Below are 15727 nucleotides of genomic sequence, written 5' to 3'. Positions count from 1 at the left end.
ATCAGCCCTCAGGAACTCAACTGCGCAATACTTCTGTTACAGAAAACCACCAACTAGACATTGCGCATTAAAGAAAATATAGCATCTTAATCGAGGCGCTCGGCGCCGAGAAGACCACAAGTAAGCAAATGTGTCAGTCTTTCCAAAGAATGCTTATTTTTTCAGTTTACAGTAAGTGACGGGTTATATATATTATTTGGAATTTTTATTTATAGGGAACATAAGAAAGTATCCCAAAGAGAACATGCCGAATGACTGATAAGGTAATAGGTCTCAAGCTGCTTCATTAGATATAATTTGGAGGTCTCTATTCTAAACCAGTAGAGTAAGACAAGATTGTTTTGTTTTTCAGACTTATTCGGACCTGAGGAGAGTTCCTTTTCCATAGGAATTCGAAAAGCGCCAACCACGTTTTTTGCTAGGCCAATCAAGCATAGTCATCATTTGAAGAATTTTTGTAGTCTTATTTTTAGATGGCCTTTTGTAGAAATTTGCAAATCTAGTATTTATGGTTTACAATATTGAAAAAATGGATTAACGTATTGATATCATTAGTTGCTGGTACCCCTGGGTGGGTTTCTAGGGGTTGTATACATGGTGTATGTAGGAATGTGTGAATGAGTTGAAACACTAGTATGAATGGTGTGTCACTTGTGTGTCTGAGGAAAAGAATGTTGTTGTAAATTTGTGAAGACATGGACAAGAATGAGGTTCTTATTATGTGTGAAGGTTCTTTGGGGGATTTGTGTAATGTTTTTTGTGACAATATATTTTTGTAAAGGTTCTTTGAACTGAAATGATTTGAATTCCATTTTGAAAAATAAATTGATAAACTCAAACTGAAAGAGTGGTTTAGAAGGGTCAGTTTTATTCTGTCTCATCGTGTTTCAAATTTGTTGAACAAGTGGCAGTACTGGCAACTTGATTGAAAAGCATGCATAATTGAATGACATCGGAATAACTGTGGTTCACTGATGAATTGTAAAGAACATTAAAAGGAATAATCATAAGAAGACTGTTGGAAAAGTTTATTCATATAATGAAAAAGCTGTGCATCCTAAAGTGGACCTGACTAGGTTCCATTGTTTCACTGAATTAACATGCATGGACGGAGCACCTTTAGGGTTGCACGCTGCTACAAAGAGCCTTGGAGCACTGTAACAAACAAGGGATAACACTAGGTGTGCATTGTGCCACTTTTTGCTTGAAGACGCACAAAGCAGCATATGGCAGCTCCCTAACTATGAAAGACAGGTAAAAAATAAACACCAGAGGCAAACAAAACATCTCTCTAGAATTAGTCAGAAGCAGGCAGGTCCATGAGGTGTGGTAAGGAGTGTGTTTAGCGGGAATGCATTTGAAACCAGGCTTCTTCAAATGCCTATCAAGTATAACAGAGAAAATATTCTCAGATCTGAGGTTTGAACATGGTACAAATCTGGAGAGGTAGTGGAAGTTAAGCATCAATGCATTTAAATAACTGAAGGGTCATATGGTGACATGTTTGTAACACATTTGCCTTACTACTACTAAAATGCCTGAATTATAAGCACAACACAATCCACTATTATTGTAGGACTATTCATGGAACTATTGACACAAATGCAGAGTGGAAGAATGGACTTAGATAAATTTCACTGGCCTGTTAAGCACTACCCTGGTTTCTGCCCCTCTCTATTGTGCCTTGTTACCTGATTCTGCGGTGGTTGTTGCCTCTGTTGATTCATTTTCTGTTTGGCACGGCGTTCAATAAACTGCTTGCCAAATTCCTTGGCTTCTGGAGTGTCACCGAGGTAAGCACGGATATAATCATGGACCTCATAGGCAGAATCCACTTCTTTCAGGAAAGAGACAAATGTTGGGACTGCAACATGACAAGCAAAAAAAAGAAAAGAGTTTACTAGTGGTCCAACCGCATGCTAGTTAGTACTTGGAAGCAATTGTCAAGCTGTCACAGAACAGAGCCTGCCACGTATGCCACAGGGAGTGCAGAACAAGTTACTTAGCTTTGGTAATGCTCTTTCTTGCTGAAGATATAACCACATATTTTACACCTTTAGAATATTCCAAAGGCGCCAGACTGGATACGTAAACTTTTCAAAGGTGTGCTCCAGCATGCTGTGGCTTTGTTTTGTCTCTGAAGTGATGGCCCAAGAAACTGGCTTTTTATGTGGTAGTGCCAATGTAAGGGCACACCATGTAAAAGGACCGACAACCCTTATTGGGTTACAGTGCTTATTAATAGTCCAAAGTGCTGTATTTGTGGCAGTGTGGTCGAGCAGCTTAGGCATTTCAGACAGTAGTGTTAAGCATCTGTTGCACACAGAGAATAAATAAATGAGACACATGCAAGACCAATTTAGAAAAACACCACAGATTTTTATATCAATCAGCAAAAGCTTTATTTGGTTAAAAATTAACCATAAAACCAAAATACAAATGAATAAAAGATAGTTACATGTCATGAATAATACAGAGTACCAAAATACAGTAAAAGAGGAGTTGGCCTAACGGCTAGGGCGCTCGACCTCGGACCTGGGGATCTGGGTTCGAGTCTCGGTAACGACGCCAATAACTTCCTGTGATTCTGGGCAAATCACTTAATCTCCCCGGGCCTAAAATTAATGTGTGTCTGTCCCGTAACTGGTGCTATGTAAAGCGCTCTGATACCTGATTCGGTTCGGGTCTAGCCAGCGCTATATAAAACTCTGCCCAAAAATAAATAAATAAATAAATAAATAAAATAAACATAATTCATTCATATACTGATTCCCTGTTAAACACAAGTACAAAATACAGCTTATGATTTGAAAAAATTAGATCGCTTAAAAATATAAGAAGGTGGCAAGGAATACAACCAAAGGCAAGATATTTTTACTTGCCCACCCTCTTTTGAGCTTTCACCACAGCTGTAAGGTAATTGTACACCATAAAACAGAGTTGATCAGTTAGCAGCAATTGAAGATAAAACATAGCTGGTGTACACCGTTTAAAATTAAGGAACTTTAAGAAAGGAATTAAAAACGGAGATCTCTCATCACTGTATAAACCGCGGAAAAACATATGAAGATGCGATAGGTAGGTAATCTAAACGCAAGGGCAAGGTACCAGGTTATTCCAGTTATACTAATTTTGAGGAATAGGCCACCAAAAAATGAGCCAGCCCAAGCCTAAAACCTGTCAAAAGATACCTGTGTTGTCTAGGTGCCCATAGCAGTTACAGAGTTTTATATATTTTAGACAGCAAGATCATTGGAATCAGGTATGCACTTTCGGAGATGGGATTCTTACAGAAGTAAAAATATAGCAAAACAACGTTTTTAGAGGCTCAACCTTAAACGCAGTAATGTTATCCTATGGGCGAAACATACACTCCATGCATATACTAGCGAGCGCTTCTTGAGGGTGCTTTTTGGGACTTAAGGTGCTTAGGGGCCAAGAAACCACTAGCAGTTTGGTTTTACATGCACTGGTGAGCACTGGTGCTGAGGTGCTGTTCGTGTTGCTAGTCGAGAGCGCTATGCAGTAAAGCCAAAGGCAAAGTACCTTTAAAAGAAAGGCTGCAAGGGGGGACTTCGGGACAAGACTGGCAAAGCCCAAAGCACAAGTTACTTACCTTCGGTAACGATATATCTGTAAGAAACATTAGTTCGTTAGATTCCTTACCTTAGAATAACCCACAGGCGTCAGACTGGATCCGGAAAATTTTCGGCAGCAGTACCCCTGCGCGTTGGTAGGCGTCGTCTGCGGCTCCGCGTCCGTCGTCGTGATCGCCGGGATGATGTCGGAGTACTTAGACGCCGCCCTCGCGGTCTGACCTCAGTTCTGTACATAGATTTCCGGAAGCACCAGGAACGAAGAGCCATGCAAGAAACAGAAACTGGTGCTATGAAACTAGGGCCCTGAAAGGGATGACCTTAACCCTAGATATCGGTTCGCAGAACGGGGAGGATGGTTGGGGTGGTAAGGAATCTAATTTATGTTTCTTACAGATATATATCGTTACCGAAGGTAAGTAACTTGTGCATCTGAAAGAAACAGGTTAGTTAGATTCCTTACCTTAGAATAAATACCCCAGCAATACCAACCCCGGTGGAGGGTCTGGGAACCAAGATCACACCAGGAAGTCCTGGAGAACCGAACGGGCAAAGAAGCCGTCCCTCCGGACTTGGCTATCGAGGCAGTAGTGCTTGGCAAACGTGTGCAGCAAGGCCCACGTACCTGCCTGACAAATGTCCTGCAAAGGGACTCCCTGTCCCAGGGCAGTAGTAGCCGCCGTGGCCGAGTGGAATGGGTGCGCAGCCCCTCAGGAGGATCCTTTTAAACCAAGGAATAACAGACCTTGATGCACAAAATGACTCACCGAGAGATGGTCCGGTTGTGCACTGCCCGTCCCTTCTTAGCGCCCACGTAGCCAACAAAAAGTTGGTCGTCCACCCGGAACTGTTGTGTGCGGTACAGGTAAAAAGAAAGTGCACGTTTTGGGTCCAGACGGTGGAGCCTCTCTTCCGCTTTCGGAGGATGCGGAGGTGGAACAAAGGTGGACCAGGTAATGGTCTGGCCGATGTGAAAGGCAGTAACCACCTTGGGAAGGAAAGAAGGACGAGTCCTCAGAACAACTTTGTACGGATGGACAGAGAGGAAAGGAGGCTTAGATGAAAGAGCCTGAGCTCACCCACTCTTCTGGCAGAGGTGATGGCAACCAGGAAAGCAGTTTTGAGAGTCAGAAGACGAAAAGGACAGTTGTGGAGTGTATCAAACGGAGCACACATCAGATTTGTTAACACCAGATTCAAGTACCACTGAGGCATTATCAAAGGAACAGGAGGAAACATGTGAGTAATGCCCTTCAAGAACCTATTTACAACAGGGGACCTTAAAGAGAGAAGGCTGATCAGGCAGCCTCAAGAAGTCAGAAACAGCTGAAAGATATCCCTTGATGGTGCCCAGAGCAGAGCCCTGCTGGGCCAGGGAAAGAAGAAAGAGGAGAACCTCAGAAAGAGGGGACGAAAGGGGATCCACAGCCTTTGCTGTGCACCATGCCACAAATTTGTTCCACCTACAGACGTATAACATTTTTGTGGAGGGACGCCTGGCTGCCAGAATGATATCACAGACTTCAGGAGGCAAGTCAAATGGCATCAACTGCCGCCGCTCAATCTCCACACATGACTCTGCTGAGCAGCGGTCGCTCCCCACGCTCCCTGCCTGGATATTGCAGCGCTTGGCTCACACTGCTTGCCTGTGAAGAATTTTAGTGCCTGGGTATCGTAGCGCTATTGCTCACTATAATATCGCTATTGCTCACTATTATATCGCTATTGCTCGCTATTGCTAATTAATTATAGTGTCCTTTGCTCGCATTTATTTTGTGCAAGTTAGCGCTCGCATTGCTAGACTTTTAAAATCAGAATTACTGCTCGATTGTGCCGGTGCCACTGCCCATAGCGTCATTCATCTCGGTGCCCCAATCTCGTCCTGTTTCAGTTCTGCTTTCATTGCCATTTTGTTTGTTGTGCCTCGTAGCTAGACTCTCCACCCCGCTCCCGCCTCCCAGCTGCTCCTCCCTCCCACTGACTGATTAGGCTCGTCCCGTTCGAAGTAGCGCTGTAACCTCTCTGACTCTGCTGAGAAGCGGTCGCTCCCCACGCTCCCTGCCTGGATATTGCAGCGCATGGCTCACACTGCTTGCCTGTGAAGAATTTTAGTGCCTGGGTATCGTAGCGCTATTGCGCACTATAATATCGCTATTGCTCACCATTATATCGCTATTGCTCGCTATTGCTAATTAATTATAGTGTCCTTTGCTCGCATTTATTTTGTGCAAGTTAGCGCTCGCATTGCTAGACTTTTAAAATCAGAATTACTGCTTGATTGTGCCGGTGCCGGTGCCACTGCCCATAGCGTAATTCATCTCGGTGCCCCAATCTCGTCCTGTTTCAGTTCTGCTTTCGTTGCCATTTTGTTTGTTGTGCCTCGTAGCCAGCCTCTCCACCCCGCTCCCGCCTCCCAGCTGCTCCTCCCTCGCCCCTCCCCCTCCACTATCCATATATGACAGATGCTTTTGCGCGCAGCGTTCACGCGCCCCATGCGCGCCAAAGGTAAGCCCGTCTACGCCCGTCCGCGCCAGACCTCCTGGCCCCCGCAAAATCCACTCCGCCTACATAACGTACGACGCCACAACCCTCTCAGCCCTTAACCCCGGGCGACCACCAAACTGCAACCAAGCCACCCCAGGACACACCCATGGACCCTTCACCTGCCACTCCTGCAAGTTCGACTGCATCAGGACCCACACCAAATCCACAAACTCCAAACAGAGCTCCGACAATAACCACCTAAAATGCATCCTGCTCAACACCCGCTCGGTCCACAGACACGCCATTGATCTTTGGAACCTACTCGACACTTCTTCACCGGACGTCGCCTTCCTTACAGAAACCTGGATGAACGCCTCATCAGCTCCAGACATCGCCATAGCCATCCCGGACGGCTACAAGATCATCCGAAAGGACCGCACCAACCAAACCAGCGGAGGTATCGCCATCGTCCATAAGAACACCATCCGCATCACGACCAGTTCCGACGATAACCTCGCTTCTGCTGAACACCTTCACTTCCAGATCCACACCGACCCCAAAACCACACTCAGAGGCACCCTCATCTACAGGCCACTAGGACCCCGCACACAATTCAGCGAAGACTTCACTGACTTCATCAGCCCTCACGCCCTCCCCTCCAAGGACTACATTCTACTGGGAGACCTCAACTTCCACCTGGAAAAGAAAAACGACAGCAACACCACCACCCTTCTGGACAACCTGGCCAACCTCGGACTCGAACAACTTGTTGATACCCCCACTCACTATGCCGGGCACACGCTCGACCCAATCTTCACCTCCAGCAAGCACATCTCCTTCAACCACACCACAACTCTCCATTGGACGGACCACAGCTGCGTTCACTTCATCTACAAAAAGACCACGACCCACAACCTCCCACAACCAATTCTCCGAAGAAACTGGAACAAAATTACCACCAACCAACTCTTCACATAGCTCCACCAAAACCCTCCTGCCAAATCATCGGACCCAAACCAAGCAGCCACCAACCTCACACAATGGATCACCCACAGCGCCGACGAACTAGCACCCTTGAAAAAACACCAAATCAAGCAAGGTAGCAAAAAAGCCCCCTGGTTCAACGATGACCTTAAGAAATCCAAGAAGTTCTGTCGCACCCTCGAGAAAGCCTGGAGAAAAAACCCTACCACTGACAACCTGGCCACCTTCAAGAACGCCACCCGCAAACACCACCAACTGATCCGATCCACCAAGAAATCAGCATTCAAGGATCGACTCGACAACAACGCCCACAACAGCAAGGAACTATTCAACATCGTCAAAGAATTTACCAACCCCACCGCCGGCACCAACGACATCACTCCCTCCCAAGACCTCTGCGACTCCCTAGCCTCATTCTTCCACAACAAAATCGCCGACATACATAACAGCTTTGAAAACCAGTCCGGAGACCAATCCTCTCCACCCACCTCCGAACCAAAACCCCCTTCCAACAACCTTTGCACCTGGAACCCAATCACCACTGAAGACACCATCCGCCTGATGAACTCCATCCACTTAGGATCACCAACCGACCCATGTCCCCACCACATTTTCAACAAAGCAGACTCCATTATCGCACCCCATCTCCGAGACGTCATCAACTGCTCCCTCAACTCCGCTACCTTCCCGGAAAGCTGGAAACATGCCGAACTCAGCGCCCTTCTAAAGAAACCCACAGCAGACCCCACTGAACTTAAGAACTACCGCCCCATCTCGCTCCTCCCATTCCCTGCCAAAGTCATTGAGAAAGCCGCCAACAGTCAGCTCGCCGCCTTCCTCGAATCCAACAAATCCCTCGACCCTTCACAGTCCGGCTTCAGAGCCAAACAGCACCGAGACCGCCCTCATCGCAGCAACAGACGACATTCGAACACTACTGGACAACGGAGAAACAACTGCCCTCATCCTACTCGACCTCTCTGCAGCATTCGATAGCACCCTCATAAAACGCCTCAGCAACGTCGGGATTCAAGGAAAAGCATTGGACTGGATCATCTCATTCCTCGCCGGAAGAACCCAGAGAGTCCGCCTCCCCCTTTTAGATCAGAGGCCACCGAAGTCATCTGCGGCGTACCACAAGGATCATCACTCAGTCCCACCCTCTTCAATGTATACATGAGTCCCCTCGCATCCATCGCGCGACAACACAACCTCAACATCATCTCCTACGCAGACGACACCCAGCTGATCCTCTCCCTCACCAAAGACCCAAACACCGCCAAAACCAACTTACACGAAGGAATGAAAGAAGCAGCCGAGTGGATGAAGAACAGCCGTTTAAAACTGAACTCGGACAAAACGGAAGTCCTCATCTTAGGTTCATCCCCCACTGCCTGGGACGACTCATGGTGGCCACCGGCCCTGGGAACCGCACCCATACCTACGGACCACGCACGTAACCTGGGCTTCATCCTGGACTCCTCCCTCTCGATGACCAGACAAGTCAACGCCGTCTCATCATCATGCTACAACAACCTACACATGCTCAAAAAAATCTTCCGTTGGATCCCCACCGAAACAAGAAAGACGGTCACCCACGCACTGGTCACAAGCCGACTGGATTACGGAAACACCCTTTACGCCGGAACCACAGCCAAACTACAGAAAAAACTCCAACGCATCCAAAACGCCTCAGCCAGACTCATACTAGACATCCCCCGCCAAGCTCACATCTCAGGTCACCTGAAAGACCTCCACTGGCTCCCCGTCAACAAAAGAATAACGTTCCGTCTCCTCACCCACGCACACAAAGCCCTCTACTAACCTAGGACCCGAATGCCTCAACACGCGCCTGTCCTTTTACACCCCCACCCGCCAACTACGATCGTCCAACCAAGCTCTCACCGCAATTCCGCGCATCCATAGATCCACCATGGGGGGAAGATCCTTCTCCTACTTAGCGGCCAAAACCTGGAATTCTCTCCCCACCCACCTCCGCCTTACACAGAACCACCTCTCCTTCAGAAAGCAACTAAAAACTTGGTTATTCGATAAGTAAAGTACCCCCCCTCCCTCAAGCGCCTTGAGACCCTCTGGGTGAGTAGTGCGCTTTACAAATTCTTGAACTTGACCGGTTCGGGTGGAGGACCGTCCCCTGCTGCTGCGACAGAAGGTCCTCCTGAAGAGGCAGTCGAATCGGGGGATCGATTGACAGACTGAGTAGCTCGGGATACCAGTATCTTTGTGCCCAATCTGGAGCCACAAGGATGACTTGGGCCCAGTTGCGCCTGATCTTCTTCAGCACTCTGGGCAGAAGTGGTATAGGCGGAAAGGCGTATAACAGACTGCAACTCCAGGTCAACCGGCATCGATCGGGATCCAGGCCTGGATCAAATGGGGTCATGCGACACCAGGACCAAAGCTGCGGGCAACACAGGGCTAGGACCTCCAGTCGGACCTGCGGGGCCCGAAGGCCTGCCAGCAGGGCCCGAGGGTAGAAAGGGAGTCCTCATGGCCACGAGGAAGTCTCGAATCTGCTCCGGAGTCGCATTCAGCCCAGGGACCGGAGGGTGTGGGGCTAGGTGCGACTGCGCGGGCTCTGCCGAAGCCACGCGGGCGCCGCCACCTGAACCCTCGGCCAAGGCGCGCGACGGGGGGGGGGGGGGGGGGGAGTAAGAACGATGGTGTTTCTTCGACTTCTTCCCATGCCTCGACTTACCGGAGTGCGAGGACTTCGATCCCGATGAGCGTTGATGACTCCGACTGCCGGATCTCTAGCAGCTTACAGGAACGCTCCTAGCCTTCGACGTCAAGGCCCGGCAGTCGGGCCACAACTTGTCATCGTGGTCGGCCCCTAGACAGAGACACCGGCGGTGGGGGTTGGTAACCGACATCAGTAGGTGACAGGCATCACTACCGGCACCAGGAGTCAATGACTCGAAAAAGGTAAACCAAAGAAGTCCAAAAGTTAGTCAAAAAGTGACTAAGGGTACGCTCTTCCCGGATCTGCGTTTCTGGTGCGGAAAAAAGAACTGACGTCAATGCGCGAGGGCGGCATCCAAGTACTCCGATGACGTCATCCCGGCGATCACAACGCCAACGAGAAGCCGCAGACAACGCCTACCGACACGCAGGGGTACTGCTGACGAAAACTTTCCGGATCCAGTCTGACGCCTGGGGGTTATTCTAAGGTATGGAATCTAACTAACGTGGTTCCTTCAGATAGGGCGCTCAGTGCTTAGGGGTCTCTAGGGCAAGGGGACACTGTTGGCTTATGTGAACTCGGGCTTTGGGGCTTGGGTGCAGAGGTGTTCTGTCTGTTGGGAGGCTCTCACTTTACTTGGGTGACCTGGACAGGGAAATGTCCAAAACGGAAAGGGAAAAAACGGAATGGCAGGGCCACTCTCAGTGATTTTGAAGTCCCTCATCGGCAGGTCGGCTTTAGTGTCGGTGGTAACCGGCTGGACACTCAGCATGCCTTGGGTGCTGCAAATGCTCTAATGCCCAGGGTATTGGTGCTGTGAAGCTCCTGGAGATTCTAGCGTTTCGAAACTTGCTAGAGAGATAGGCTGACCTTCTAGAACCACTGTGACCTTCTCCTGGTAAGATGCTCCCTCGGAGGACACAGGGATCAAGAAAACGGAGCACCAGACAAGTGCGGTCGGTCCCTGCAGCTGCAAGGGAGTGGCTCCTCTGCCCCAAGGGACAAGCTGCTTGGTTGCTGAAGCGCAGGACAGTCCTCCAAGACTTCGGGATGGTGCACAGCTGTTGGACAAGTCAGGTCTTTGCCAATAGTCAAGAAAGCGTAGCCAGGCAGGGTTTGGCATCAATTTCGGAGCTGCTATACAGCTGTTGGCTCTTCTTAGTCCTTTGGTTTCCAGGTAGATGATTCAGAGTTCCTGGAGTCAAGGTAACCCCTAAATACTGAATTTATGGGTGTTTAGGGTAGTAACCATTGGGCTACTAACCTTTGGGGAGACTTCACCCCCTATATGAGCATTTCCTGTGGAAAGTGGGCACAATCCTGACCCAGAGTTCCTAGTTTCAACATAACAAAGATGGTGAAACCCTTATTTGAATGTTCACTTCAGGTGGCCCACCTTAGGGGTGTGCCTAGCATGAAAGTGACACATGCCTTCTAATTAATTTCCTGCCTGCTCTGGTGCGAAATGAGCTCCAGGGCAGGTAGTGGCATACCCCAGGTCTATGGGGGGAAGCCAGGGTCGTACATCAAAGGGGGAAAAAGGTTTTGAAGTCTCTGGACTTTGAATGCTAAATCACTAGCTACACTGCTGGAGGTGGCACAATTTGTTCCGGAGCAGGCATTGTTTCTGGTCTCTGAGAGCACGGGCTCTTGCCCTACAGGGGGTTAGAAAGTTGTCTGTGGTGGCAGGCTGGACTATACCAGTAATCCAGCAAACTAGAGAACTAGTAGGTTGGCAGGGGGCACATCTAAGGTGCCTTCTGAGTGCATGTCACCATAAACCTGATACTGGCATCAGTACAGATTTATTGAGATGAGGTGTTTGATACCAAACAACATTGTTTTGAGTGCAGGGACTAAAATCAAGAGCTGGTTTAACCTGACTATTTTTGGTTAAAGAGCTATGTTTTTAATTATTTCCAGAAGCTGTGTTTGGAGTTTGCCATGTGAAGTCTGATTGGGAGCGTATTCCAAAGCTTCGCCGTTAGTACAGTAAATGACCTCCCACCATGACAGCCTTTAGCTAACCTGGGTATACGCATAGTCGAAGGTGGTAAGATCTCAGGGATCTCTCCTGCTGGTACCTGCTGAGTCTAAGGTAAAGTGTGGCTGTGCCCTCTAGTGCTCTAAAAGCTAGAGTGAGGACCTTAAATTGAATCCTTTTTGCCATGGGGAGATAGTGGATCTGCGTCACATGGTGTGAAATGTTTTGGCGAACAGGAACCTATCGTATTACCTAACAGATGCATTTTGTATGATCTTGAGTTTGTAGATCAAATAAGCCGGGAGACCGGGGGATAGAGGCTGCTGGCATAATCCAGGCAAGATGTCACAAAAGCGTGGAGCACCATTTTCAATTTCAGCTTCATGAAGCAGACTGAAATGATCTGCCTGACCTGGGCCGCAAAGGAGAGGTCAGGTCAAGCCTAGATTTCTCGCTGCTCTGGCTGGTACCAGGGGTGGATTAAATACTGCAAGCCACCAGAGATTTAAAGTGGAGAGGAATGAGGGGCAGAGGGGCTTTCAGGCTGAAGAAGAGAACCTCTGTTTTTTCCGTATTTAATCAAAAAAACAATTGAGTCCATCCAGTTGCTTATCCCTTTAAACACTCTTCAAAATTGAGGAGGGCCGCTTCAAAAGGTTCTCGAAATGAGAACAAAAACTGTGTGTCATTCGCATAGGAGACTACCTTCACTGCCCAGGTTTCAATAAGGGTGGCTACAGGGGCCAAATAGAGGATAAAAAGTAGTGGACTGAGTGCTGTACCCTGATGCACCCCACAGATCAGGGGTTTGGGAGAGGATGAAAAAGGATGGCGGAAGACCCACTCCAAGTGCTCTTCCCAAAAATATTGGATCCAGGCCAGGACTGTATTGCAAAAGCCAAGAATGCTTAGTCTGTTCAGCAAGGTGGAGTGGCCCACCATGTCCAACGCAGCAGACGGGTCTAGCAAAACGACCATAGCAGAGTGCCTCCTCTATAAAAATTTCTCTTACAGACTACAACACTTCCAAAAGGGTTGTTTCAGTGCGGAATCCAGCATGAAAACTGGATTGAGTGTCGTGTAACAAGCAGTTTGCCTCAACAAAAAATTTAAACTGACGATTTACTAGCTCATCTAGGATTTTAGCCAGAGCTGGCAGCAGTGAAATGGTTCTAAAGTTGCTGAGCACACTCAGGTCCGCATTGGGCTTCTTCAAGAGTGGCAGAAGGAAATCGCCACCAAAAACCCAGTTTTGATAGTGAGCAACCGTAGAAGGCAGTTGTGCAGCGGCTCGAACGGTTCCCTTATGAAGAAAGTAAGGACCAAATTAAGGTTTCATTGTGGTACAAGAAAAAGAGGAGGGGGAAACAAGTGGGATAACCCCTTCAAAAATCTCTGCACCTGAGGGGACTTAAAAAGTGAAGGCTGATCTGGCAGCCGGAGAAAGCCCAGGAGGGCCAAAAGATAGCTCTTCTAAGTGCCTAATGCAGAGCCCTGTTGGCCAGGCAAAGGATAAAAAGAATAATATCGGCTAGAGAAGCAGATAAGGGGTCAGTGGACGGTTCTGTACAATATTTACTAAATCTGTTCCATCAGTGGGCTTATACCGGTTTTGTGGAGGGACGGATGGCTGCCAGAATAACTTCGCAGACTTCAGGAGGAAGGTCAAAAGCTGTCAACTGTCGCCGCTCAATCTCCACGTAAGGAGGCGGAGTGTGGACAGGTTTGGGTGGAGTACCCTCTCCCCGGCAGCTGTGACAGCAGATCCAGCCGAAGGGGCAGCCTGATTGGAGGATCGATGCTCATAGCCAGAAGTTGGGATAACCAACTCTCTGTGCCCAGTTCGGGGCCACAATAGTGACTTGTGCCCAGTCACTCCTGATCTTCTTGAGCACTCTGGGCAGGAGCGGTATGGGTGGAAAAGAGTATAGGAGGCCTGAGCTCCATTCCCAACTAAAAGCATCGCGTGCAGAGCCGCCTTGGAAACTCCAACGCAAAAACTGTTGACCTTGCACGTTCTCGTTAGAGGCGAACAGACCTAACCAAGGCTCTTCCCACTGCTGAAAGAAACCTTGTGCCACCTCCGGATGGAGATGCCACTTGTGATCAGCAAGGCGCCGTCGGCTGAGTTGGTCTGCTCTAGCGTTCAGAGAACCGGGCAGATGTTGAAGCACCAGGGAAATTCCCGGTTCCATCCAAATCCAGAGACACAGGGCCTCTTGACAGAGGGTCCACAACCCCACTCTGCCCTGTTTGTTGGAGAACCACATGGCGGTAGAATTGTTAGTAAACCCCTGAACCAGCCTTCCCTTGATGGATGATAAAAAGGCCATCAGTGCCAATCGGATTCCACAAAGCTCCAGAAGGTTGATGCGGAGCTTGGCTTCTGCCGGAGACCAGAGTCCTCTGATCTCCACCTCCCCTAAATGGCCGCTGCATCTTAGAAGAGACGCATCCATCACTACTGTGAGATCTAGGTGGGGAAGGGGGAGGCGTCTGTCTCTGACCCAATCACGATTTGTCAGCCACCACTGCAGGTCTTTCACAGTGCACTCTGACATCTGAACAAGGTAGGTGAGATTTCCTCGATGCGGTGTCCATTGGAACTTCAGGTCCCAATGCAGAGCCTGCATGCGCAACCATGCATGGTCCACCAGCAGGATGCATAAGGCCAAACAGCCTCAGAGTAATTCTCACCAAAATCCAGGATAGAGGCTGAAACATCGGTATCATAGCCTGGATATCTTGGACTTGGCGCTTGGGAGGATAGGTCTGAAACTAAACTGAGTCCCGAACTGTCACAATGAAAGGGAGCATATGAGAGGGAGTCAGGTGTGACTTCTGCACGTTGATAGTGAACCCCAGTGAATAAAGAAGGTTCTCTGTAATCTGGAGCTGGTAGACGACTGCTTGGGAAGAGCCCACATTCAACAACTAGTAGTCGAGATGAACCAGTTACTTACCTTCAGTAACGCTTTTTCTGGTGGATACAATATCTGCCTGTGGAATTCTCACCCTTTGAATACCCCCTGTGCCAGCTTTCCGCAGGAAATTCTTTCCTAGCTCTTCCACGTCGACGAGGATGTCACAATGGACAGGCTCCGCTCGCTGCACCGTATGACGTCATCAGAGCCACAAAAGGATCTTGTTGGCGCGCTGAAGTCAGTTCCAACCATTTTTTCCGTGCCAGCGAGGCAAACGGGCAGACCGACACATTTTCAAATATATAAATAGCATATCAAATATATACACATATGTAAAATCACAAATGCATAATCAATAAAGCCAAAGAGAAATAGCAAGGGAGAAGCACGTCTCATTATTAAAACATAAACAGGATTAAAATTAAAAAATAATTGGTAGAAGCAGGTGGAAAACGGGGAGGCTGGTGGGACCGTGCGGAATCCACAGGCAGATATTGTATCCACCAGAAAAAGCATTACTAAAGGTAAGTAACTTGTTCTTCTGATGGATGCTTCTGCCTGTGGATTTCTCACCTTTTGATTAGACTCCCAAAGCCGTACCTCTCCTGGAGGAAGGTGACCACCTGACTAAACCAAAAAATCCTGCAAAACAGAATGAGCAAAATGGCCATCCGTCCTAACCTCCGAGTCCAAGCAGTAATGCTTTGCAAAGGTGTGGAGGGAGGCCCATGTTGCTGCTTTACAGATATCAAGAACAGGAACACCTCTAGGCAAAGCAGAAGAAGTAGACATAGCTCTAGTGGAATGAGCTCCGATACCATAAGGAGGGTCCTTCTTGGCCAGGGCGTAGCAAATCTTGATGCACAAGATAATCCATCTGGAAAGGGTCGGAAAGGGTCCACTTGTGCACAGCCTTGCCTTTCATCTTCCCAACATAGCCCAATAAAGAGCTGATCATCCAGCCTCAGATGTCTTGTCCGATCCAAATAAAAGCTGAGAGCTCTCTTAGGATCCAAACGGTGCAGTCTCTCTTCCTCCTTAGACGGGGGAG

General features: G+C 48.5%; 1 protein-coding gene across 1 annotated transcript in view; it reads right to left on the bottom strand.

Moving 5' to 3' along the window:
• The window catches only part of GIGYF2 (GRB10 interacting GYF protein 2), a 1757193-nt gene that overhangs the window by 50864 nt on the left and 1690602 nt on the right, over positions 1 to 15727 (bottom strand). Inside the window, exon 27 of the mRNA XM_078666006.1 lies at positions 1692 to 1864. Within this exon, the coding sequence (XP_078522132.1) occupies positions 1692 to 1864 (173 nt within the window). The remainder of the gene's footprint in view (positions 1 to 1691; positions 1865 to 15727) is intronic.

The sequence above is a fragment of the Lissotriton helveticus genome, chromosome 11, assembly GCF_964261635.1.
Source record: "Lissotriton helveticus chromosome 11, aLisHel1.1, whole genome shotgun sequence".
Classification (NCBI taxonomy): Eukaryota; Metazoa; Chordata; class Amphibia; order Caudata; family Salamandridae; genus Lissotriton; species Lissotriton helveticus.
The sequence above is the reverse complement of the archived record's forward strand: the minus strand, read 5'-3'. Positions and strand labels throughout refer to the sequence as shown.